Source organism: Diabrotica undecimpunctata, chromosome 6 (genome assembly GCF_040954645.1).
Source record: "Diabrotica undecimpunctata isolate CICGRU chromosome 6, icDiaUnde3, whole genome shotgun sequence".
NCBI classification, from domain to species: Eukaryota; Metazoa; Arthropoda; class Insecta; order Coleoptera; family Chrysomelidae; genus Diabrotica; species Diabrotica undecimpunctata.
The window spans coordinates 115281372-115306811 of NC_092808.1; the positions used below are offsets into that span (position 1 = coordinate 115281372).

At 31.4% G+C, this 25440-nt stretch overlaps 2 protein-coding genes across 7 annotated transcripts in view; both read left to right on the forward strand.

Moving 5' to 3' along the window:
* The window catches only part of LOC140443773 (uncharacterized), a 34766-nt gene extending 32244 nt beyond the window's left edge, over positions 1 to 2522 (forward strand). The window contains exon 2 of the mRNA XM_072535206.1: positions 876 to 2522. Coding sequence (XP_072391307.1) covers positions 876 to 1774 — 899 coding nt within the window. The 3' untranslated portion in view covers positions 1775 to 2522. The remainder of the gene's footprint in view (positions 1 to 875) is intronic.
* A 6352-nt stretch (positions 2523 to 8874) lies between these two features.
* The window catches only part of LOC140443774 (uncharacterized), a 53657-nt gene continuing 37091 nt past the window's right edge, over positions 8875 to 25440 (forward strand). For 3 of the 6 annotated variants that reach the window (XM_072535211.1, XM_072535208.1, XM_072535209.1), the window contains exons 1-2: positions 8877 to 9499; positions 17882 to 18133. In XM_072535211.1, the coding sequence (XP_072391312.1) occupies positions 9361 to 9499; positions 17882 to 18133 (391 nt within the window). In that variant the 5' untranslated portion in view covers positions 8877 to 9360. Of the gene's footprint in view, positions 9500 to 17881; positions 18134 to 25440 lie in introns of all 6 variants that reach the window. The other 3 variants (XM_072535212.1, XM_072535213.1, XM_072535214.1) reach the window with 3 other exon arrangements.

The following is a 25440-nucleotide window of genomic DNA, read 5'->3' on the forward strand; positions in this document are numbered from 1 at the left end:
ATATATATATACAGTATACTCCCTTTATAACGAACACGGTTATTACGAGGTTTCGCTTATAACGAGGTACATTAGATGTCCCGTGAAATTTCTATTGAACTATAACCCTTTATAGCGAGGTAAATTTGCTTATAACGAGAAAAAATAAGATTGAAAAACGTGTTTTTTACGTTTTGGCCCGGTCGTAGCTATAAATAAATACCCTTTTTAACTGCGGGCCGCCCGCAATAAACTTCTTACAATTTATGATTCTTAGTCGGAAATGTAAAATTTATGATTCACAAGTGTCATTGTATTGGGTTGACCATTCTCACGTGTTTTAAAGGTTGTCAGAAACTTTATCCAAGGACAAAACGCAAATGAAGAAGCATAAAACTGTTTCACATCTTTAGAAAATATGATAGATAGAATACTGGACAATTTAAAGCAGTCAAAAATGACAAAATAACTTTATACGCTTTATACATATTTACAGAATACAGATTTTTTGTTTTAACGTATATTATTGACATTAAAGTAAACAACTTTGTTTTAAAAACGCCATTCAAACAATATTTATTAGCATCTTATATTGCTTCGAATGGCTTCACTATAGAAAGTTAATGTTTTAGAAAACTACATATTCATATGTATGCACAGTATTATTGTTGTTGGATATAACGAGATCCGCTTATAACGAGGTAATTAGTCTGACATTTCAGTTCTCGTTATAGAGGGAGTCTACTGTATATATATATATATATATATATATATATATATATATATATATATATGTATATACATATATTATATTGTTTACAAACATTTCTTCATTCTGAAGTTCTGTATTAATTTTTTCTTGTAATAATAATTTTTATTCTTGGTTTCTATTTTAGATTATTCAGAGGAGCACAAAATCAAAATTATGGAAACACCGTCTCAAAAAGAAGAAGAACCAATAAGCCGACACTCAATAACTGAAGAGAAAACATTAAACAAAATTATGAAAATTCAGAATACACACACTGGGGAAAGACCTTATAAATGTAAAATTTGTCTTAAGCAGTTTTCCGACAAATCTGATTTAATTGAACATATAAAAGTTCATACTGGGGAAAGACCTTATAAATGTGAAATTTGTCTTAAACAGTTTACTAAAAAATCATATTTAAATATACATATCAAAGTACACACTGGAGAAAGACCGTATAAATGTGAAATTTGTTTTAAGCAGTTTATTCAAAAAAATAATTTAAATGGCCACATCAAAGTTCACACTGGAGAAAGACCTTATAAATGTGAAATTTGTCTTAAGCAGTTTCTCTACAAGTCTGTTTTAATTGAACATATGAAAGTTCATACTGGGGAAAGACCTTATAAATGTGAAATTTGTCTTAAGCAGTTTACTAAAAAAACATATTTAAATATACATATGAAAGTTCATACTGGAGAAAGACCTTATACGTGTGAAATTTGTGCTAAGCGGTTTTCCTACAAATCTGTTTTAAAGGAACACATGAAAGTTCATACTGGAGACAGACCTTACAAATGTGATATTTGTCTTAAACAGTTTGCTCAAAAATATAATTTAAATGAACATATAAAAGTTCACACTGAAGAAAGACCTTATAAATGTGAAATATGTCTTAAGCAATTTTCCAACAAATCTATTTTAATTCATCATATGAAAGTTCATACTGGGGAAAGACCTTATAAATGTGAAATTTGTCTTAAGCAGTTTACTCAAAAAAGTCAATTAAATAGACATATGAAAATACACTCTGGAGAAAAATGACTTATGAATGTTCACTTTTATAAATGTGAAATTTGTCTTAAGCAGTTTTCCCAAAAATCTGTTTTAAATGATGATATGGAAGTTCATACTGGATAAAAACCTTATCATTGTGATATTTGTCTTAAGCAGTTTACTCAAAAATTTAATTTAAATGAACATATAAAAGTTCACACTGGGGAAAGACCTTATAAATGTAAAATTTGTCTTAAGCAGTTTTCCGACAAATCTGATTTAATTGAACATATAAAAGTTCATACTGGGGAAAGACCGTATAAATGTGAAATTTGTCTTAAACAGTTTACTAAAAAATCATATTTAAATATACATATCAAAGTACACACTGGAGAAAGACCGTATAAATGTGAAATTTGTTTTAAGCAGTTTATTCAAAAAAATAATTTAAATGACCACATCAAAGTTCACACTGGAGAAAGACCTTATAAATGTGAAATTTGTCTTAAGCAGTTTACTCAAAGAAGTCAATTAAATAGACATATGAAATTACACACTGGAGAAAAAAGACTTAAAAATGTTCAATTTTATAAATGTGATATTTGTCATAAAAACTTTTTCTACAAGTTTAATTTAAAGAAACATATGAAAGTTCATACTGCGGAAAGATCTTATGAATGTGAAATTTGTCTTAAGCACTTTTTCTCCAAATCTAATTTAAAGCATCATATGAAAGTTCATACTGGGGAAAGACCTTACAAATGTGAAATTTGTCTTAAGCAGTTTACTCAAAAAAGTCATTTAAATGAACATGTGAATGTTCACAGTGGAGAAAAACCTTATAAATGTGAAATTTGTCTTAAGCCGTTTTCCTACAAATCTGTTTTAAATGAACATATGAAAGTTCATACTGGGGAAAGACCTTATAAATGTGAAATTTGTCTTAAGCAGTTTACTAAAAAATATAATTTAAATGAACATATAAAAGTTCACACTGGGGAAAGACCTTATAAATGTGAAATTTGTCTTAAGCAGTTTTCCTACAGATCATATAAAAGACATATAAAAGTTCATACTGGGGAAAGTCCTCATGAATGTGAAATTTGTCTTACGCAGTTTTCCTACGAATCTGTTTTAAAAGAACATATGAAAGTTCATACTGGAGAAAGACCTTATAAATGTGATATTTGCTCTAAGCAATTTTCTCAAAAAAGTCAATTAAATAGACATATGAAAGTTCACACTGGAGAAAAAAGACATAGATGTTGACAGTTCATTGGATATTGTTAGTACTTAAGGTCCAAGGAAATAAACTGTTTTATAATATCCGTGAACATATCTGTTGGTCAGCAACATTAGCTAAATACTGTTCCACCTATATGCGATACAGATCAAGTTATTGAGGAACTTTTTTATGTATTTTTTTTTTAAATATTTTACACACTTTAAAACTACTTTTCTTTTCCATTCAGTCATTTGTCATAAGTGTATACAAAAACATAGCAGACTTTTTCAATTATTATTCTTCTGTTTAATTTAGATCTTAATTCAAATGCAGCTATTTGTTATAATGCGCGTCCGCCTTAATGGATTACTTTAAAATTATATCGTCCGTGAATAATAATAAAAAACTGTTAGTTTCTTCTCATAAATCTTCTTGCATACGTTTTATGAATACGATGGCATTGCCAACAACTTGTTAAAAAACCCAGAATATTCAATCATAATTAGATTTTTTAATATAAAGTGAGGATATAAAATTATTTCAAATTATTGTTCAACCCGAAATCTTTGCATATGAGTATACTCCTATGAAAATTTCTTGATGTACATGCAATTTAAAATACTGCTATAGAGTTTATTGCAGTATTTTAAATAGCGATGTACATCAAGAAATTTGCATAGGCGTACACTATGTATATTGTTTTATCTTTATTGTGATGTATACCAATGTACGTATAAAAATAAACTACTGTACATAAAACGACTCTTTATTTTTTATGTTTGTTGTCGTGTATCATGTTAATTATAATGGTTTGCGGTTGAAACAATAACTTCAGATAAACATGTAACACATACTTGTAAAAAAAGGAACATACGGTTGTTGCAAGATTTTATTTGTAAATGTAATTTTTGTTGCATATGCCATTTGAACTCCGCCTCTGGCAAGTGCCGGGTGGATTGAATAGCTCAGTAACTACAAGTTCCGGTTCCAATTCCGAATAAAGGAGGATGCTTGGGCGTCCAGCTAGTAACCTATCCCCGGAAAAAAACCATTACTACGAAACCCGAAAACAAACCTCAGAATGGACGAATTTTAAGGTAACGGAACATGGATTTCCCTTTTGAGACTTAGAACGTTAGAACTGCTCAGTGAATTGAAAAGATATAAGTTTGGTTTGGCAGCAATTCAGGAAACAAGAAGGCTAGGGAAGGGTATCCAGGATACAAAAACACACCATCCATTTAAGTGGTTTAGATACAGAAAATAAGGAATTTTGGGTGGCATTTGTAGTCGATAATAAACTGAAACACCTCATAACAGATTTTCAAACAGTTTATGAACGAATTTGTAGGATACGAATAATGACTCACTTCTTCAACTTATCCATAATTAACGTTCACTGCACAATGGATGAACAGGATGAGAACACCAAAGTAACTTTTTATCAATTACTAAAGCCAACATATGACCTAACTCCAAAAAAAATCAAGAGTTGAAGGTGACACAAACGCAAAGTTGGGAACTGAAAAAAGAATACATCGGAATAATTGAGAGACATAGCCTACATGGAGATACGAATGAAAACCGCCAATATGTTATTGGCTTTGCAGCTGGTAAAAATATGATTATCAGTTACACCACATTTCCCCACAAAAACGTACAAAAAGACACCTGGATATCACTTGGAAGAGATGTTGTGAATCGAATAGACTACGTCTTGATAAAAAAGTCGTAAAAAATAAAAAAAAAACACCTACAAGTTCAGGTACATTTCAGATATTTAAGATCAATCGACATGCAAAAGAGAATCAACCAAGAAAGGAAACTAAAAATCTGGGGAAACTAAAAAGACCCAAAACTTAAAAGAAATTTGAAGAAGAAATAAAGAGGAAGTTGACTAAATATGAAGAACTACAATTAGAAGACCAGTGAAACCTAAAAAATTTTGCAGCTCCTACGATAATTACAGCCAAATTGATGCTAGAAACTAAAAAAGGAAAGATGGCCAATGGTTTGATGATGAGTGTAAGGTGGCAATTAAAGAATGTATAATATATTTGACCAGACGAACTAGAGAAAGAAAAATGGTAGTTGAAAACAAAAGACGAAGAGCTAATAAAATCTGTAGACAGATAAAGAGAACACACGAAATGTATATACATATTAATCAAACCAATAATACAAGGATATGAATCAAAAACTATAATTTGTACAGAAGTAGAAATAGCGAAATAACCGGCAACACTAACTTCACCGACCGGTTAAGTCGTTTAACCCTATAAATAGGAATGTTAGATTTATAAGATTTAAATATTTGAATAAGTAATGGCTTTTCTAATTTAGTAGGAAGTAGGCAGATAGGAGAATAGACATTTGTACGATAATATATAAGATAAAGGAGTTCTCGTAAACGATTATTGGTAATATCCAAAAGATAGCAATTTTAGAATATAAGGTTCAAGTCTTTTGTTTACAGAAAAATTGGACAAAGAATTAGAAAGTTTTGTAGTCAGGAATAAGTATACAATACCCGAAGTAGTATTTGCTGTATTGTGTCTAGAAACTTGGAAACAAAGAAAAGATCTTATTTATGTCAAATTTGGAAATACCAAGGTTATGTGATATCATATTAGCGTTGAGCTGGTGCTTGACAAGTCACAGAATTTGATTGGTCGAAAGGGATGGCGTGGTATGTACGAAGTGTGTGTGTGTGTGTGTGATTGGTGAAAAGGAGAAGGACGGATTGAAGTGAAGGAAGTCGTGTTTTGCTCGGGAAAAGGAAGATTACTGTGATTTGAACGTCGGAAGAAGCAAGTTGATTTTTTGTTCCTTATCCTGCAGTAAAAGTTAGCAGAGTTCTTGTCAAATAATAATTGTGAAAGGTGTTTTGTGTCTGTGTAACGAGACCCAAGGATTGGTAGTAGTGGACAACGAAAGTACATCCTGTAATAAACAAAAATGTGTATAGTATATTTGATACTAGTCGATTAGGCGAAAATCCTTTCGACTAGAAAGAAATTGGGTTCCTGTAAGATAGGAGCTTTTGGAAAGGCTGTTGCGGCGATAGTATGTGCGAGAGATATTGTCAAGAAGAGGAAATGGCTTGAGATAGATATAAAATAATATTTAACCTCACAAATTCATGAACAACAAGTAATACCAATCGTACAGAATGAATGTTCATAACCAAAAGTCCTTATTTATTCTTAAAAAAAAAACAATATTTTCAACTTCTTATGGGATAAATACACACAAATTAAAAATGTTTGGAAAGGTTTTGAAAAACTCCGCCCATTGTGACGTCAGATTTAGGTAGTCCATTATTCTGTGCCTATGCTGTGACTCGGTGCCTGTGGGTAGACGACACAGGTTTGACAGTTGTCATCACTGTCATAAGAAGCAGAAGAACTGCAGTACTTGAGGACCCCAAGCCAGATGCTATTGATTATTTTTTAAAATACTGTGGAGCAAAAATGAAAGAAATAAAATGTCCCAATATTAAAAAAAATTGGAAACCACAATTTTTGAAGATATTCAACAGGCTGTAATGGAAGATAGAAATAATAAATAATTTGGCTGTAATAATTTGTTTTTTTTTAAATTATGTGCTTGAATGGCATGCTCTTGAAATTATACTCTTATTTGGAGATATAAAATAATCTTTAAACTCATCACGAATTTTTAGAGCGGTTATGTATTGTTTTTAGTAATACATCTCCTACTTTCAGTAGTTCCGATGCTATTTGATCCAATCCCTGTGATTTATTGTTTTTCAATTTGGCTACTGCTGTTCTAATCTTGGTTATTGTTGGTGGGCCGCCTCCTCCAGCCGCCATTATGACAGAAGTTTTACGTTTTTGCGGCTTTGCGCACAAATTGGCGCATTTCTTGTACAAGAAACTGCAGCAGTCACAAAATCTTGTATCGTTTCTGATATAAGAACTATACGCTTGTATGGCACTATCCATTTTTTTTGTTATATCAGAAACGATATAAGAAATGATACAAGAAAATGCATAGTGTCATACGGCCTTTAGATTCTAACTCGATGCCCAAAAATTAACAAAACAAATGTACTGGCTGAATATTCAGTAGAACAAAAGACGAAGAAGAAGATTCTAGCAAAGAACACATGATACTATAATCGCTTGTATGTATCATGGACTGGCACCCTAGACTGTGCTGGCACTGACAATTTATAATTTGTTAGTTAATCACTAATTCGATACGATGAGGGCAACACCATCGTTACGTTGTGTGCAGAACTTTAACTCTTAATTTAACGTTCATCTTCTTCGATACGTTAGTTCTTTACAATGACCATAGCACACTACCACATAGCATTGAAACTTCCGTGTTAACGAATAAAACAATGATTGGCGCATCACTTAGTGACCGGGAGCGTAACTATATATACATGGCGCTAAATTCAAAAGTTTAGTAATATTGCATAGGATTGTGAACTCATTTTAAAGTAAAGGAAAATCGATATAATCCTAAAATAACAAGAAAAATCCTTATCATATACGATAATAAATATTTTTGGTATAGTTTTTGGGTTTTCTTGTTATGTTGAGACTATATTTATTTTCCATTACATTAAAATGTCAAAGTGATTAAAAAAATTAAAGAATAAAATCTTTATTTATAAAAATGTTACAAGAAATGTTATATGTCTTACAAGAAATATTAATAATACAAGCCAAGTGTAGTATAATTTAGTTTTCTTAATGTTGTGACAACAACTGGTCAGTAGTTAAATAATTGTTTTGTTATTCTTATGTCAAGTTTTATGTGAATAAAAGCCTAATTCAGCAAAAGGCATTTTACTACAATTTTAGTCGCATAAATTTACAATTTAGGGCTCTTAACAGCACTCACCCATTTATCAAACATACCATATAATTTCGTGGACTTGGAAAACGGTAATGCTTGCTAGTAGTATCCATGCAATCTCCAAAACGACATCTTCTTTGTTAATTTCTTCGTTTTTCCATTGGTATTCCATATAATGTGTTCGATGCCATAATAAAAAATCATCTAAAATTGTACCTTTTTCACTACTTATATAAAAAATTTTAAATTATAAAAAATAAACCAAATACAAATATGGCGCCGTATTTGTCTAAACTCAACTTTGAATTGACCACAGCACACTCCCTCCGCGCAGGAACGAGACTAGCAGCGCCACCAAACGAATGGGAGCGAAATCCGAACGTGATTTGACCTTGGCTATCCCTGTTACCAATCTAGTTCTAGAGGTGTAATTTTATCTATGACAATGACGTATAATATATTATACGTCATTGGTTATTTACGTATAGGGAGATGCGTTAGGTAAACTCGGTTCGCTATTCCCAGTCCGAACTGTCTAATGAATTTAGTAATTATTTTTTTGCGAAGTTAGTTACTTTTTGACAGACTAAAAGTGGCTGGAAATTACTATACAACCAAGCACACGTACTCATAGCCAATATTAATAGTAAACAAACTAAATAGTTAATAAAATAGAACTTTGCGAATTACCGACAATCAATATTTATTTTCTGCACCATATAATAAATAGCTATGTTAAATTATAACAACTAAAATATATTTTTTAAATATATACTACCCAAAATTTGATGGTTTTAGTATACACTTCCACTATTTAGAATAATTCTTCTTTTTTTTAAGAAAGAAGTCTGCAATACTTGAGATAATGGGCGCGTTCAGCAGACGGAGCTGCTCCACAACTGTTGAGTAAAAGTCTGCAAAATCAAACCGCTACCGATACGCTACTTCCGGAGCGGCCTGTCAAATTTGGTAGCGTAAAAATGTATCGCTTTTTAGTTACAAAAACTCCCTAATGTCAAAAATATTTCGGTTTAACAGTGTTGGCATGTTTTTATAATGCATATTATGTTGTATGCTTCAAATATAAAGAGATAAAGCTTTTAAAAAGTATATTTTGATTATACTATTTTATGAATTCTGCAATTTTTAATTTATATGAAGCAATTAAGAGTAAATATTTGTCTCTTTCGAGATTAATTGCAAACATCTGTTGTAATCAAAGGGTAATTGCTAAAAAAAATTTTATTAATTAACTGCAATTAACTTCCAAAGAAACAAATATTTACTCATTGTTGTTTTATATAAATCAAAAATTGCAGATTTCATAACATAATATAATTAACATGTACTTTTATAAAGCATTATCTTTTTATATTTGAAGCATAGAGCATCTACATTACCAAAACATGCCAACACTGCTATACCGAAGTTTTTTGTTCCATGTTTGACATTTGCGGCTATAATCAGCTTGCACTTTCGGTAAACTGTAAACATGCTGCATGCTGTAAACTAAACCAAATAATATCGTCTATATTCTTTGATATAATATTTTCTTTTGCGGAATTTAATAATTATGGAAGTTAAAATTGAAGTTAAGGAGGAGTTTGATGAATATGACCAAAGATACGTCGCCAGTCAGCTATCGACAGAATTAGATCTCACAGAGTTGAAGGATGAATCAGCCAAATATTCACTTGAGACAGGAAATAAAAGTAAGTCCAAAAAATCTGCACAATTCAAATTCACGTAATACAGAAAGTTTCTCGTTTATCTTACATTAGATTTATCTCTGATAATAATAATAATAATGCAAATCTTAAAATTTACAATTCCCTACAGTTCATTCTAATTACATATTCCCAATGATAAACAATGGCATGTCAAAGCCAAACAGGGTCATATTGAGATGTATTATATGATTTATAAAAATATTTACCTTTAATAATGTTCCATTGAAGAAAAATGTGCTAAAATAAAATAATTATGAAGTAAGATATACATAACAAAGTATTTTGCCTAAAATATCATCATCATAAGTTTTTCAAAACATACAAACATACCATTTAAATTATTTAGAGTCTGAGCAGTTACATGTGCACATGTGCACTTTTCTTTCGTCTGCATTTAGTATTATTAATTTGATATTGGTCTTTATTATGTAGTCCAACTATATGGCATTTATGCCATGTAGTTAAAGTAATATTATTTATTGCATCATATTAAATATTCATCATATTAATTTTTTACTTCTACCCAGATTAATTCAATCATACTGAGCTCACAATGGTAAGGCCCGGCGCAAATTGAGCACAGCCCATGCACATCCCATGTGCAGCACACGCGTGGGTTATTTTGTAAAACGTGATTTTAGATGGAGCGACACATATTAAACCTAAACCACAGCCAGGCTAATGCCAGACTTGTTGGCGTGGATAGAGTTGTGCTAGCAACACAGTTTCGTGGGTCGCTACCTAACCTTACTTATTTTGTTTAAGTGACCAATTTTTTGTTGTTATTTAGTGAAAAATGGAAAAGTTTATTGAAATTGTTCGAAGCTTTAATGTCTTGTATGATACTAGTAATGAAGATTACATGAAAACAAAACTATAGGATGGTTTGTGGGAGAAGATAGCCAAAGAATGTAATTATACAGATGGTAAGTAATTTTATTTTTAATTGAACTTAGTACTAGTATATTAGATTTGATGTTGTATCAACATTATTAATTTACATACTGTAGTGTGACAAATACATTCAACAATTGTTAAAATATTATTTGATGTTCATCTAAGTACAGTTAACATCGTTTTTAAAAATCATTAAATTCGAAGATATTGTAGTTTGGCTTCTATCTCCTTATTTTAGAATCAGTTGTTGTTAAAGGTTTAATTTGAAATGTAAAGAAAAATATGTACTTGACATTACAAAAATTTAAGTAATGAAAAACAAGCAATAATAATTATTTCTTTAAGTAAGGGAAAGTTTTCTTTTATGTATATTTTGGTCATTTAAAAGGTTTATAAGTAGAGGGTTCTAAACAAATATCAGACATGTTCTTTAAATTTATTTCTTTAACATTTATGTATATATATATTTATATATATATATATATATATATATATATATATATATATATATATATATATATATATATATCATTTATTCACAATGCACTATGTTTGAGATAATCTTACAATAATTTGCATATTATTTAATCAGAAGTGTCCCCTTTCTACTGCCTTACGTTGCCAGTCAACAGATCCGTTGTTAGAATTGAAACAATCAGTGAAACATTGCTTAACAGAAAATGCTTCATTAGAACTTCTATTTCGGTTTGGTGCTAGGGAACTCAAGTTACTTTCACACAAATTGTTGTCTATTTCGCCATATTCTTCCTGTTTACTGGCGTTTGAGAGAATATCAGTTCTCAAATAATCGTGCAGCACAATTGTGGCCAACACTATTTTATCTATGGTATCCAATTTACATTCAAAAGGTCTTTTGTACACCCGAAATCTAGCTGCTAATATTCCAAAGCTACTTTCTACTGTTTGCCTTGCTCGGGATAATTGATAATTAAAAACCTTGCTTTGGTAATTGCCAGTCACTCTCACTTTGGGATATGGACGCATTAAATTTGGCATTAGAGGAAAGGCTTCGTCTCCAACAAAGACATACAGTGTTTCTGTATTTTGCCCAGGTAACGCTTTTGGTTCAGGCAGTTGTAAAGACCTAGTGTTTAGCATTTTTCCTAACGAGGAATTGGCGAATATATTTCCATCACTAAACCTACCCATAGAACCCACGTTTACAGTTGTAAAACGATAATTTGCATCTACAGTCGCCATCAAAACAATGGTAAAATATTGTTTATAGTTGTAGAAGGAAGATCCGCTAAGAAGCGGTTTCCGAATGGCAATATGTTTACCATCAACAGCACCTAAACAGTTATGAAACTGCCATTTTCTCTCATATTCCATAGCAATATTTCTCCATGATTCCACTGTTGGTTCAGGCAAGTAAATGGGTTGTAAACGTCGCCATAGAGCTGCACATACTTCAGATATAATATTCGATACGGTTCTCTCTCCTAATCTATAGCTTAATGCTACAGTTTTAAACATGTCACCAGTGGCCAAATACCTGAAAAAATGTGAAATTGATACTATCAATTTTTTAATTTGTTAAAATACATATATAAAATTAATTGCTTTAAACCTTTTTCATTATTAATAGTTTTTTTTTTAATTACAGCCGCAGCTGCTAAGGAACAGAGGCGAAAGCTAAGGGAATGCCACCGAGAAGCTCTTAGAAGACAACATAAAAAAAGTGGACAACAGGCAACACCAGTTAGGTTATGGAAGTACCAAAAGCAAATGGACTTCTTGAAACCGTTTATGAAAAACAGAAATACTGTCGAATACCTCTCTGTTCCATCAGAAGAAAATCAGTTGGAAGAGAGTGAAATTATAATAGAAGAAAGAAATAATGAAGAAATAATAGAATCTTCTCAGAACCACAGCCCCAAAAGGTTAAAAAATCCACCGTACGCACAGATCCTGTTATTCAAAAGTTTTTTGAGGACAGTGAGAAGAGGGCAAAGAAGAGGGACGAAATACGAGAAAACCTGTTAAAACATAAAATACAGGATGATCTAAATAAGGATGGTTTATACCAATTTTTTTTCTCAATGTATGACATAACCAAAAATCTTCCGAAAAAATATCATAAAGATATAAGGAGAAAACTATTCCAAGCTGTTTCTCAGGCTGAAGATATGGCCGAGGAGGAAGTTGAGAAGAATTCTGAGATGTACAACCAGCAATCTACTCCATCTACCAGCCAATCTGGTAGTTATTATGTGATAAGCCAGCAGTACAAAGAATTATTCTCTCCTTCACATACAGGGTCTTTAAGATCAGAAGAGAGAAATGAAGCATACTGCTCGAAAAATTTTGAAGATTTTTGAATAAATTTATTAAATGTTAATTAACTAGATAAATATTAAATAAAAAAACTTTTTTTCTAAAAATACTTAATTTTTCAAATATTTACCTTAGACATACTGCTAATTTTTGTTCACTTCCAATGGGCTTTTGTGCATTACACTCTTGACCAGTAATATCTTCTTTAATTAATTTATGAACCTCACTGAACTGTCTTCTGTTTAACCGAAATGACTCTTTAAAGACATTATCTGGAATTTCACTGGATAACTTGAATTCTTCATAACTCTCCCTTTTTCGTAAATACTCATTAGTTTTACTTCTTTTTCTTTTTTTTTAGAAGATGCAACATAACAAATCTTTCGTCACTTTCAGATTCAGATTCTAAATCGAGCAGAAGTTACTCGTTTGATGCCATTTTCTGTACTGAACGAAGAATACAAATATTTGACATGGGCGTGGGCTGTGTTCAATATGCGTTATTGGTTTCTCTTACCTTTACCCAAGTGATTGGATAAATACATTATATATATATAATATATATATATATATATATATATATATATATATATATATATATATATATATATATATACATATTATATTTTGTAATTCATATTTTTCTTACATTATGAGACTTAAAAGCTAACCTTAAAAAAGAAGCTATCTTATTCTGTTCTACTTTCTGTTTTCAATATTGCAGCTTTAATACAAACACTGACACTAAAGTCTATTCGTTTTTAAGATGAGCACCAAAAAAAAACATAAACATGCTTATGTACATGATAGGAATTTGAAGATCTGTTTTACAGAGTTGCAATAAGCCAAAGCATTCATATTTTAATTAAAGCCTAAATTATGTTTAATCCTTACATTTCGTAGCACATTTTTTGGAGTTATGAATAATAAATGTTGTTTTATTAATTAATACAGTTGATAGTTAATAGTAAACAACTTTTTATAAAATTGAACTTAACTTAAAAAAACAGTTATTTAATATTTTACAATATAATAATTAGTAAGAATTGTAATAATAATTTCAAAATTGAACCTACATACGTTCTTCTGTACGAAATTTTATTATAATAATTAGTAAGAATTGTAATAATAATTTTTCAAAATTGAACCTACATACATTCTTCTGTACGAAATTTTATTATAAGGAGGATATGTAGAAATATGATAGGACATCAATATTAAAAGTTTCAGATACGGTTTTCACAAGGGTTTAAGTTCAGACTTTAAGTTATTACCTGACAAAGACAGAAGATTATTAATTACACATTAATTATTGTTACTCATTTTTATGTGGTTGTGTATTAGTATCATATCATAAAACAGCAAAATATGTCACAGAGGAAGTTGTGCGTGCACATGTAGTAACTACTTTGCAACTGCTGTTTATCATTGCGAGTCAAATTTAATATAGTACACATATGACTTCACTTTTGTGTGTGTGTGTGTGCGTGTGTGTGTGTGTGTGTGTGTGTGTGTGTGTGTGTGTGTGTGTGTGTGTGTGTGTGTGTGTGTGTGTGCATTATTGGCTTCGGATTTTCTGCCCATTCGCCATCTCACCTTTATGGAATTATTTTGTATTTTTTGTTCTGAAGCTCTAAAGGAGTGCTCCTTGCTTTCTTCTCGTTTGCTATACAATTATAGTCCTGCTCTAATTTTACAAAGAAATATTTTTTATATATCTAATTTTACAAATATACATTAGATTTTTATTTCTCTTATAACATATTCAGCTTGTTTTGAATTATTTCCTTTTGTTGTGTTTTTTTAATTTCGAGGTTAAGGTCAAAAATGATCAATTTTGTTTATTTCTTCAAAATTATCTGCATCTTTGTAGCGAACCATTAGCTCTGAATTGCTACTAAAATCAGTTGCCTCATCAAGCTGAATAGAAAAATATTTAGCCTGTTTTAATTCGAAAATAACCTGTTCTTTCACATTTTCTGCTAATATAGAAATTCATTCTTTCACAATTCTCGCAGACAAGGGCACTAAATTCAGTTTCTTTGCTTCTTTTTGATCACACATAATCTCTGCCATTTTTACAACAGCTGGTTTAGCCAAATCTTCACCAATAGTGTATGGTTTCTTATTTCGAGCAATCAACCAGGCTACTTCAAAGCTAGCCCTTGATACTGAACGCTGATCAAATGTACCAAACAAGTTGCTATTAAATCTTTGTTTTTTAAGAGATATTTCTAAATTTGCAAAGTATTCTCGCGGTTTGGAAGACAGGTGTGAATGCAAATTATCTAAATGTTTCTTCAATTGACTTTTTTTGAAAGATTCTGAAGTCAGTACTTTGATACATAAAACAATCTGTGATTTCATTGTACCATTGTCTTCTTTTTGTGTAAAACCGTAATTAAGGAATTCGTCTTGGTATGTTCTTTTTCTATTTGCTGCCATCTTCTGGGAGACAGAAAATAATTTTTGTAAAATACTTGAATTACTACTGACGTCGTAAATCTTGAATGACGTGCAATCTTTTTTATATGAAAAATTCTATAGCTACAATATCATTAGAGACTAAAAATGTGTAAATGCACCAGTTTTTGTTTCGGGAAGAACAGTTGTCTGATCAAAGAACAACTTTTTCAACATCTCTGTGTTGCTTTAAAAACATGTACAAAGAATTAATATTGTCTTCTGAACATCTGAAATTCCTTTATGCCACAACCTGGAGTGAACTTTTACTTTACTTTTTCTCACTGCAATGCAAAGGTTTCATGATAGGCTATAAAATGCTTTACAAATAATACTTTTTTGAACATGTCCACTCTTGGCATGCATTCCTAGCTTCTCTAACTAATTCGTTATAAACTTTCCATAAATATCACACGATATAATAAGATTTTTTTTGTGGAGACGAAGTAAACTGCTCGCATTTTTCGCACTCATCGTGTTCTAGTTGTGCGAATGATACATGTTATTCCTTAACGATTCGCCTGTATAAATCATATGATACTTTCCCTAAACTCGGGAAATATTTTGACGATTTTACTGTGCTACAAGTGCTACATTAACATCGCCTGGAAGGTACCGCACATTTGGAGGATGCTCCCATCTTTAATGGAAAAGTGGGATGAAATGATTAAATGTGTTTTGATGGCTGTCTTCCTCTGTTATCACTAGGTGGAGTTAAAGCACCTTTGGGAATATTTGTATAATGCACAAACCTGTCATTATTTTTCTTAAAGCTTAATGTGGTGACGAAAAAACTCTTACAACCCTCATGTGGGATGTGGGAGCAACATTTTAGTTTGTATTGAATAGATAATGATCGCCTTACTGTTTTATTTTTTATCTCTTCTTTGTTTAACATCAAACTTATTACATATGTCAAAATGAAATGTCTACATTCAGACCACGCCATTTCCGAAAACTGTTTACCTTCTATCACCAATCCGTATCTTTTAATAGCCAAATAAGTGTCACTGACTTAGTTTCCATACTCCTTCCAAATGGCTTGAACGAGTTTTATGAGATTTTATATGTATATTCTGTTGAATATACCACTCTGAATTTTCTTCCAGGAAGTTGTTTTCAGTCAGATCAGTTGATATCGTTATAGATCAGAATAACGTAGTCAACTGTGCTGCAGAATTTTTGAATTCATTGGAATTTCCTGGACTTCCACATAACAATTTAAAATTAATAGTAGGATTCGTTGTCATTATGCTGCGTAACATTCATCAACCTCGACTGTGCAATCAAACGAGACTGACTGTGAAAAGGCTAATGAATAATGCCATTGAGGCAACGATCGTCAAGGAAAAATACAAAGGAGAGGATTTACAATCTCCAAGCATAACTTTCCTATTTAGACACATTATTTAATTTAATTCGGTACGAAGTTTAGCGTTTAATCTAATATAATCTTAAAATCAACCAACCAAATTCAACAAAAAGTACAAAGAGTATTGAAAATTAGAGATTAAATAGAAGTCACTACAGGATAGTAGAAATCAGCGCTTGGGGATCCGGGGTAAATTACCCCAAATGGGGTAAAAATGAAATTGTTGGGGGTAAAAATGAAACTTTTGTGAGTAAAAAGTATATATTTTTAATTTGATATTTTATAAACCTGTTAGTATTTTTTTCAACTTAAACAATTTAGCAACATATGCAGGCCACGCCATCTCACTCCCCAACACTAAATTGTTCTCGTGTTATATCTTTGCGCAGTAAAATACAGCCGGTTAGACGGCCACATTCTGGTAGACGGTTATTCAGATAGTTAAAATACGGAAATTACGCATTAGAAGCGAGTAATACCGCACCGCATGATCGTTTAGCCAAGTAACTGACTTGGTATGAAAAATAACTGAATAACTAGTAACTTATTTATTGGATAACTATTAGCCACTGTTATTTGTCAGTAACCAGTTATTAATAACAGTTCCTGTAATATCGTCACTTCTCTAGCCCCAGCTACCTGCTCAGTCCGTATTGTCCGTGCCATGCCGTTAAGATACAAATACATTGACGAGTCAGAGAGCGAGTTTTTACTAGTTAGTTGGTGACAAAACCACCATTTTCTCATTAATCATCGATATATCGATCAAGGTATGCAGCAATTTGAAAATTTAATTAAAGTATTTTACAACTATTATTTTCTGTCTCCCTTAAGATGGCAGCAAATAGAAAAAGAACATACCAAGACTTAATTCCATCCTTATTACCATCCTTAATTATGGTTTTACACAAATAGAAGACAATGGTACAATGAAATCCTAGATTGTTTTAGGTATCAAGGTACTGGCTTCAGAATCTTTCAAAAAAAGTCAATTGAAGAAACATTTAGATAATTTGCATTCACACCTGTCTTCCAAACCGCGAGAATACTTTGCAAATTTAGAAATATCTCTTAAAAGACAAAGATTGAATAGCAACTTCTAGCTGAACTAGCGTTCAGCATCATGGGATAGCTTTGAAGTAGCCTGGTTGATTGCTCGAAATAAGAAACCATACACTATTGGTGAAGATTTGGCTAAACCAGCTGCTGTAAAAATAGCAGAGATTATGTGTGGTCAAAAAGAAGCGAGGAAACTGAATTCAGTGCCCTTGTCTGCGAGAATTGTGCTCAAATAGGTTGGTCAAATATTATATTATAGTTGGTTTGTATTTTAGGTTATCCCCAAGACGAACACAAAATGGAAAATATGGAGACACTAATTGAAGATTCAGCTTACGAAGGAAATTATATGAGGCAACACTCCAAAGGAAAAACATTAGATACAAATAAGAAAAAGAAATCTTTCAAGTGTGAAATTTGTTTTAATCAGTTTACTAGAGCAGATAATTTGAAAACACATATCAGACTGCACACTGGAGAAAAATCTTACAAGTGTGAAATTTGTTTTAAGCAGTTTACTACAGCAGGTAATTTGAAATCACATTTAAGAGTGCACACTGGGGAAAAATCTTACACTTGTGAAATTTGTTTCAAGCAATTTTCTCATGCAGTTTCTTTGACAACACATTTAGGAGTGCACACTGGAGTAAAACCTTACAAGTGTGAAATTTGTTTTAAGCGATTTAGTCGAGCAGATAATTTGAAAAGACATTTTAGAGTGCACACTGGAGAAAAATCTTACACGTGTGAAATTTGTTTTAAGCAATTTAGTCGAGCACATGATTTGAAAACACATTTGAGAGTGCACACTGGAGAAAAAGCTTACAAGTGTGAAATTTGTTTTAAGCAATTTAGTCGAGCAGATCATTTGAAAAGACATTTTAGAGTGCACACTGGAGAAAACTTACAAGTGTGAAATTTGTTTTAAGCAATTGTCTCATGCAGATTTTTTAAAAAAACGGGTGTGGCAGTCCAGTGGGACTGCCGGTAGAAGTTATACTTCTATATACGCGTTCGTCGTTCCACATTTATATGGGAGTCAATCTGCACAATCATTACAGATGTAATGCTATAGGTAAGAGAGAGCAGAAAGAGAAAAAGAATTAGGTATACAGGTATATGGTGAATCGTTTGCTGTATATAAACATTTGACCCGTAATAGGAATATAGTAAGTAAATGAAGGATTGAATCAATATTTTAATGAAAATGTATATTTTTATTTTCATATATGTATAAAAGGAGTTGAATGCATATGTTTAATTTACCATGATAATAATATTAGTAAAAAAATAATAATATTAATAAATATTAAATATGTTTACAAAAGAAACATTTTTATTCTCGAGAGAGAAAGAGAGAGAAAATATACTTCTGTCTCTCTCTTACCTATATCTTACATATGTAATGATTTCACCGATTCACTCCCGTGCAAATTTCCAACGTCGACCGCGCGTATAGAAGTATAACTTCAAAAACATTTGAGAGTGCACATTGGAGAAAAATCTTACAAATGTGAAATTTGCTTTAAGGAATTTAGTCGAGTAGATCATTTGAAAATACATTTGAGAGTGCACACTGGAGAAAAACCTTACAAGTGTGAAATTTGTTTTAAGCAATTTAGTCAAGCAGAACAATTGAAAACACATTTGAGAGTGCACACTGAAGAGAAACATTACAAGTGTGAAATTTGTTTTAAGCAATTTAATCGGGTAGATCATTTGAAGAAACATTTGAAAGTGTACACTGAAGAACAAATGTGACATTTGTTTTAAGCAGTTTTCTTCCCAAGTATTTATTACGAAACTTCAATTGACATTACATACTGGAGAAATTTCTTGAAATACTTTGACGTAGCCTATGATTTGAAACAACATTCAAGAACCCAAACCTTAATAAATCTTTTTGCCTAATTCTTACAGTTCCCAATTTACATTCATACCATTTGCATATTCGGCCATTGCTGATAACCATCGAGTTAGAATCTATGGAGAGGGCATCACGTGACTAAAAACGACCTCACTTCGGCCATATTGTTATGATCGTTTTGACAGATCGTGTATGATTGTTTACGTTTGTTGGTTTTCGAATATTTTTAGTTTTATAATACTTTTATAAAAACTGTAATATTATATTGTGATAGTGCATAATAATGGTTTCTTGTTCATAAATTAATAGTATTCATAAAAAATCTTATAAGTAAGGTAGATCAGGCTATTCTTGAAAATACTCAAATATCTTTATCCTAAATATCTTAAAATTTCTTATTAACTACTGCAACGTAATTATTTTTATTTCCACATAGTATTTTCATTGTAATACCTATTCGGCAGATATTCAATTTTGTTTTTTTAATAATAACTTTTTTAACTTTGTTAATTGAACTAAATTTTTAAGTGTCAGTTAATTTGTAGTTATGAAATATAAGAGTTGTAAAACGAACGTATTTATTTTATTTCATACCGTATATTCATTTTACCCTTTAAAATATTATTTATATTATTATCTCTTTCAGATACAACTTGTTATTTTACTGTAGTAATTTATCTTTATGTATAATGTCGTGTTTTTAGTGTTTACCGCGGGATAAATAAACCATAGTTTATTAAAAATGTATTGCACTTTTTTAGATTATGATTAAATCTTCTGAATAACTAGTCATGTTTGTATAGTAGTTTTAATATTATTGAGTCAGGCCCTGATCCCACTGCCATATTGGTATGATCGTTAGCCACACCTACTGACGCCGTTCTTCATACACACGTTAATATGCTCATAGCTTCTCCATAGATTCTAATTCGATGCTGATAACCTATCTAATTGATCCTCACTTATTAATTTTATTGGCGGCTTAGGCGTCTTTTTACTTCTTGGAAAACATTCCACTTCATCTACATTTGTAAGTTTAGGTTCAACTAGTTTTAACAGTTCTTGAAACTTTTGGTGAGTCATAAAATTCCTATAAGAATGGAGATTTTGAACTGCTATCTCCTTTAACAGTAGTTCTAACCGACAAAAGTATTTCTACGACTTATCCAATCTCTAATCCAAACTCGTTTTTTTGCGTTGTAACATAAATATTAAACCATTGGTAATTTCACTTGCCAAAACATTGACAGCAGCACGCACTACAGCACTTGGAGACATTTTCTTTTCTAATTACTAGCAAATAAACTTGAAAATATGTAGACGGAAAACCACAAGCAAGTTTAGTTGCCGCAATTACTTTCAGCCAGTAAACTTGACAAGTGTAAATGAATCCTGTACGAAAAAATAAGTAAAGGTGATATATGCTCTAAATCGTTTAAATACATTAAAATTACATATATTATTTTATCAATTCTCTAAAGCCTTAATTTCTTTAAAAGCAATGCTTTCTTTATTAAATAAAAAATATTTATTTAGTACATATTTCTTTATAAATTTATAAATGTGTGACATATGTCATTGTCAATCGACATAGAATGATAATAATAGAATATAATGAATTGGATGATGGTTTTTTGGATGGCTTTAAATGTGAAATTCAGAAGGAATCTATTAGGCATACTACACATGACACATATAATTATTTAGACTAGATAAAGAAATGTCCCATAAATACTGAAATAGAACAACATGGAAGTTATATTAACCCATTTGAAGCATACCAAAAAAAACTGAAAAAGGTTAGGAACAAGATATTATATTTAAGCCCCCCATATTAATTTGGAAGTATAGAAATAACTTCGGGGTTAAATATTAGTTTAGGGCAATGAACATGAATATAATCTAAGACCAATGCTGCAGTCGAAATATTTAGGAATGTACTAAATTTACTAAGCTAAATTTAGGCTCAATGTCTAAGATTTTTTGTCCTAACATATTCATTACCACCTCCCCTTTCCATCGATGCCTTTCACGTTGTTGTACGTTGGGCCGTTTAGAAGTTACAAGCTTACTGTCTTTTTGGCAATGCCGCCATCTTTGTTTTTTGTGTTAACGTATTCGTTACCCCTTCCCTTTCCGGCGATACCTCACACGTCACGATCCGATAAGCCGTCGCGCTTCCACAACAAAATGAGCCAAAAATGACCAGAATGGATCTCAGCGATTTCTTATGGGATTTAACATGGGAAAACACGCCGAACTGTCACAGTGTCTTTACTACGGGCTAAAACTACAGACGGCGTAAAAAAAGTTCCCTGGAAACAGGTGTTTGTGCACGGTCGGTAGTAAATTAAAGGTACCCTACAATATAAAAATGTTTGTGCCTTTTATACCTTGGCAGATACTGATTATAGTATACCAACTTTTTAAATATAAAAATCACCTGTAAAATGTGTATTTGAGATATCTATACTTACAACAAGTATTAGTAACTAACTCAATTTTAATTGTTGTTAACATAGTTTTGGCTAGTAATTTTAGAGAAATACCTGTGAAAATCGTAAAATTCGCCCAGATATTTGTATTTATTGAGGAGATAATAATATACAGCATTGCCATTTATTCGCTTTAAAGTTTCTTTGTAGTGATGGATTAGCTTAACTACGGATTTTGTGATCTGATCTGCTATTTTAAAGAGTAAATCTCTGTTATTTGGATGTGCATGTGATAATTTCAGGAAGGTATCATGTAGAGAGTCTACCAAAATTTCCTCTCAAGAAATAAGATGTGAAATTGCTAAAATCAGAACCATTATAATATGGTGAAAAGTCTGTGCATAGGACAATTTGATCAATTTTTAAAGGCGAATCGAACCGTGATAATATTTTGAACCAAAACTCACATTTTAATATCGAAAAACAGTACTAAAAATGAAGTTCTTAAACATAAGTCACATTATCCAACACATGATTTGCAGCAAAATTAACATTCTCCAATTCGACCAGAGTGCGTAGGGCGCATCACGTGATTCTCGTCACTCTGGTGATGTTTTGTCAAGGGTTTTTTTTTTAACTTCACCTCACTTGTGGTATTTACATGTGCTTGTTAAGGGTGATTAACGCTGTTACGATTGTGGTTTACATAATACGACTTTTATTACTAGTTAATAAACTATTGGTGCATAATGGATGAACTAGTAAAGCCCTTGACTGGTCAAACAAGGAAAAAGAAAATTAGTTCCCGAGAAGTGGAAACGAAACAAATCTAATTTAGTCTAAAATATTAGTAGGTTAATCTTACCAAAGTTGTTTTTAAGTCATTGTCACTACATCTAGAATAAAGAAAAATATTATTAGCTCATTAGCTGTGGAAGAATAAAAAGCTAATAACACTTTTCTTGTGTAGGTACTCTGCGAAAGGTATACCGGATTTTCCTTCTTGTAACCATGATGGAAGACAATTTCAATGCTATACCGTTTCTTTCCAAGACATTAGACGTTTCCATCAAAACTTCTACTCTCAAAAAGATGAGGTTTACCAAGATAATTTTATTCTGAAGTTTTCCTCATCAGTAGAAGTTAAAAGAAGAACACCAACTTCTGGACGGTACAAAAGACAACCTATGAGAACCAAATATTTTAGATTTCGGGTAAATGGTATTTTGAAACGTTTCAGAGAAACTGGTCAGCTTAGTAAAAAAACAGAGGAGGTGACAGGGTTTCTACTAAAAGTTTTCGTAAGAAAACGCATGTAATGAATTTTATAAATACATATAGTCAAATGTTCAAATAATTCAAATGCCAAACACGGACAGAAAATATCTTTCTGCTGAGTTGAATATCAGAAAAATGTGGAAAATTTATATCAGTTCACTCACAGAAGATCAGAGTGATTTGAAAGTAGCACACTAGTATTTTAGGTCAATTTGCAATACGAAGTACAATCATGGCTTCGGATCCCCTAAGGTAGACGTTTGCTCTACTTGTCTACAGTTAGATGAACGATTAAAACACGCATAGCAAGGTAACGAAGAACAAGAGCTCATGACTGAAAAACGTGTTCATAAGTTACGTGCTAAGGTTTTTTTTTTGAATCACTAAAATGCACTGACTCAAAAATTTTGATTTTCAGTTTCGATTGTCCAAAAAACCTACCCTTGCCCAAATTACCAGATCAAGCCACTTACTATAGTAGGCAAAAATATCTTTACAACTTCACTGTAGTCAAAAAGGCAATTCTAAAAGTAAACTGACTCCAGATAATGTGACATCCTACATTTGGACAGAAAACGAGTTTAAAAAAAGGATCTAATGAAATTGCTGCGTTTGTTTTTGATACACTTAAAACAGTAGAAATGAAAAGCCTTATTACTATTGTGTGATTACTGAGTGATGGATGTGGGGGCCAGAACAAAAATTCAATAGTCGTGGCCATGGCTTGTTTCTGGTTTTCTAAACATGCAGCAAGAAATGTAAATGTAAAAAAGGTGGAGTTCTTTTTTTCATAAGTCATAGCTATCTTCCACCAGATCGAGTATTTGGAATCTCAGAAAAGTTTATGAAAAAAAAAGAGGTGATTTACAAACCATCAGAGTACATTGATACTCTAGCTGAACATTCAAAAGTAGTAAAGGTTGGCCAATACTGTGACGTCTTTAACTGGAAGAAAGAAAAGGATGTATTCATGAAAAAACCAGCACAATTTCATTTTCAACTGGGGACCTGCAAAAGGAATATTCTGACAAGAACTAAATATAAAAATGTTCTCATTAGATCGTTAGAGGTGAGTACACGTACAAGTCATACGTGGGTGTCCTAAGCTAGGAAAACTGCTTTTGAACATGAACCCAAACTTGATTTCTTTGTCAAACTCGACAAAACCAGTGAAGAAAGTTTACGTCAACAACTTGTTGAAAAAGCATTACAAAGACCAGTAGACGGACAGTGAGGATTAACTCTTCTACAAAAATGTCATCGATGGGGCTGATAACAATGCAGAACCCGAGTCAGTTTGTGAACACAGCGAAGAAGTCAACATCCTTAATGTTTATAAATACGTTATTCTAAATAGTGTATCTAAAACAATCAAAGCAAGTCTGATTTACAAAATAAATAACAATTAGTTTTAAAGAGTAAAACATCATAACACTGTAAAATAAATTTAATGATTTATTCAAATTAAAATTGAAATAAAATAATTTATTTAATGTTTTTATTTCTAACCCACAAAAATCATAACAATATAAATCACCTTCTTTTTCTTGGTTCTAGTTTTTAATTCAAAGTTAAAATATAAATAAAGCAAAGTTCAAATATTTTACATCATAACTAACATTATCCATGAGATTTTGGTGCAAAACTCACAGTTAATCACATTTTGGTACAAAACTCACATTGTCTGAATTTTAAATTAAATTTACAAAATAATCTTAAGTAAATACACCCATAAAGTTTAGGCAAACAGTTTCTATTACATCAAAGTTGTTACACCAAAAAAAATTTAAGCATTATAATCATGGCCTTCAATAGTAAACAGTTTTTCTCATTTTTCCGAAAGAGAAACGTGGAGAATGTGAATTTTGCATCTATACAATACGAGTGTAAAGTAAATGTGCTTTTGTCCTTGTCAATCTATTTACAAATAGACAAGTCCATCTTCTTTTAAGCAATTTATTGATCGACCTAAGGATAGTTAACGAAGGTGTACTTCAGGACTCAGTTCTTAACCCCTTGCTATTTAACTTGTATTAATTAAACTAGATACTATGGGAATGGAGTGTAATATTTTACAACATGCCGATTGCTTCTGTTTTTATGTTGAGAAAAAACTTTTCAACAATGTATGTACCTAAGAAGTCAGGTATAGATTTTTTTGAGGCACAGGCTACCAAAAGTTAGTACTTTAAAATTCTGAAAGCTGGAAATTTCTATATATAACAGTGTTACATATCTAGGCGTTATCTTAGAT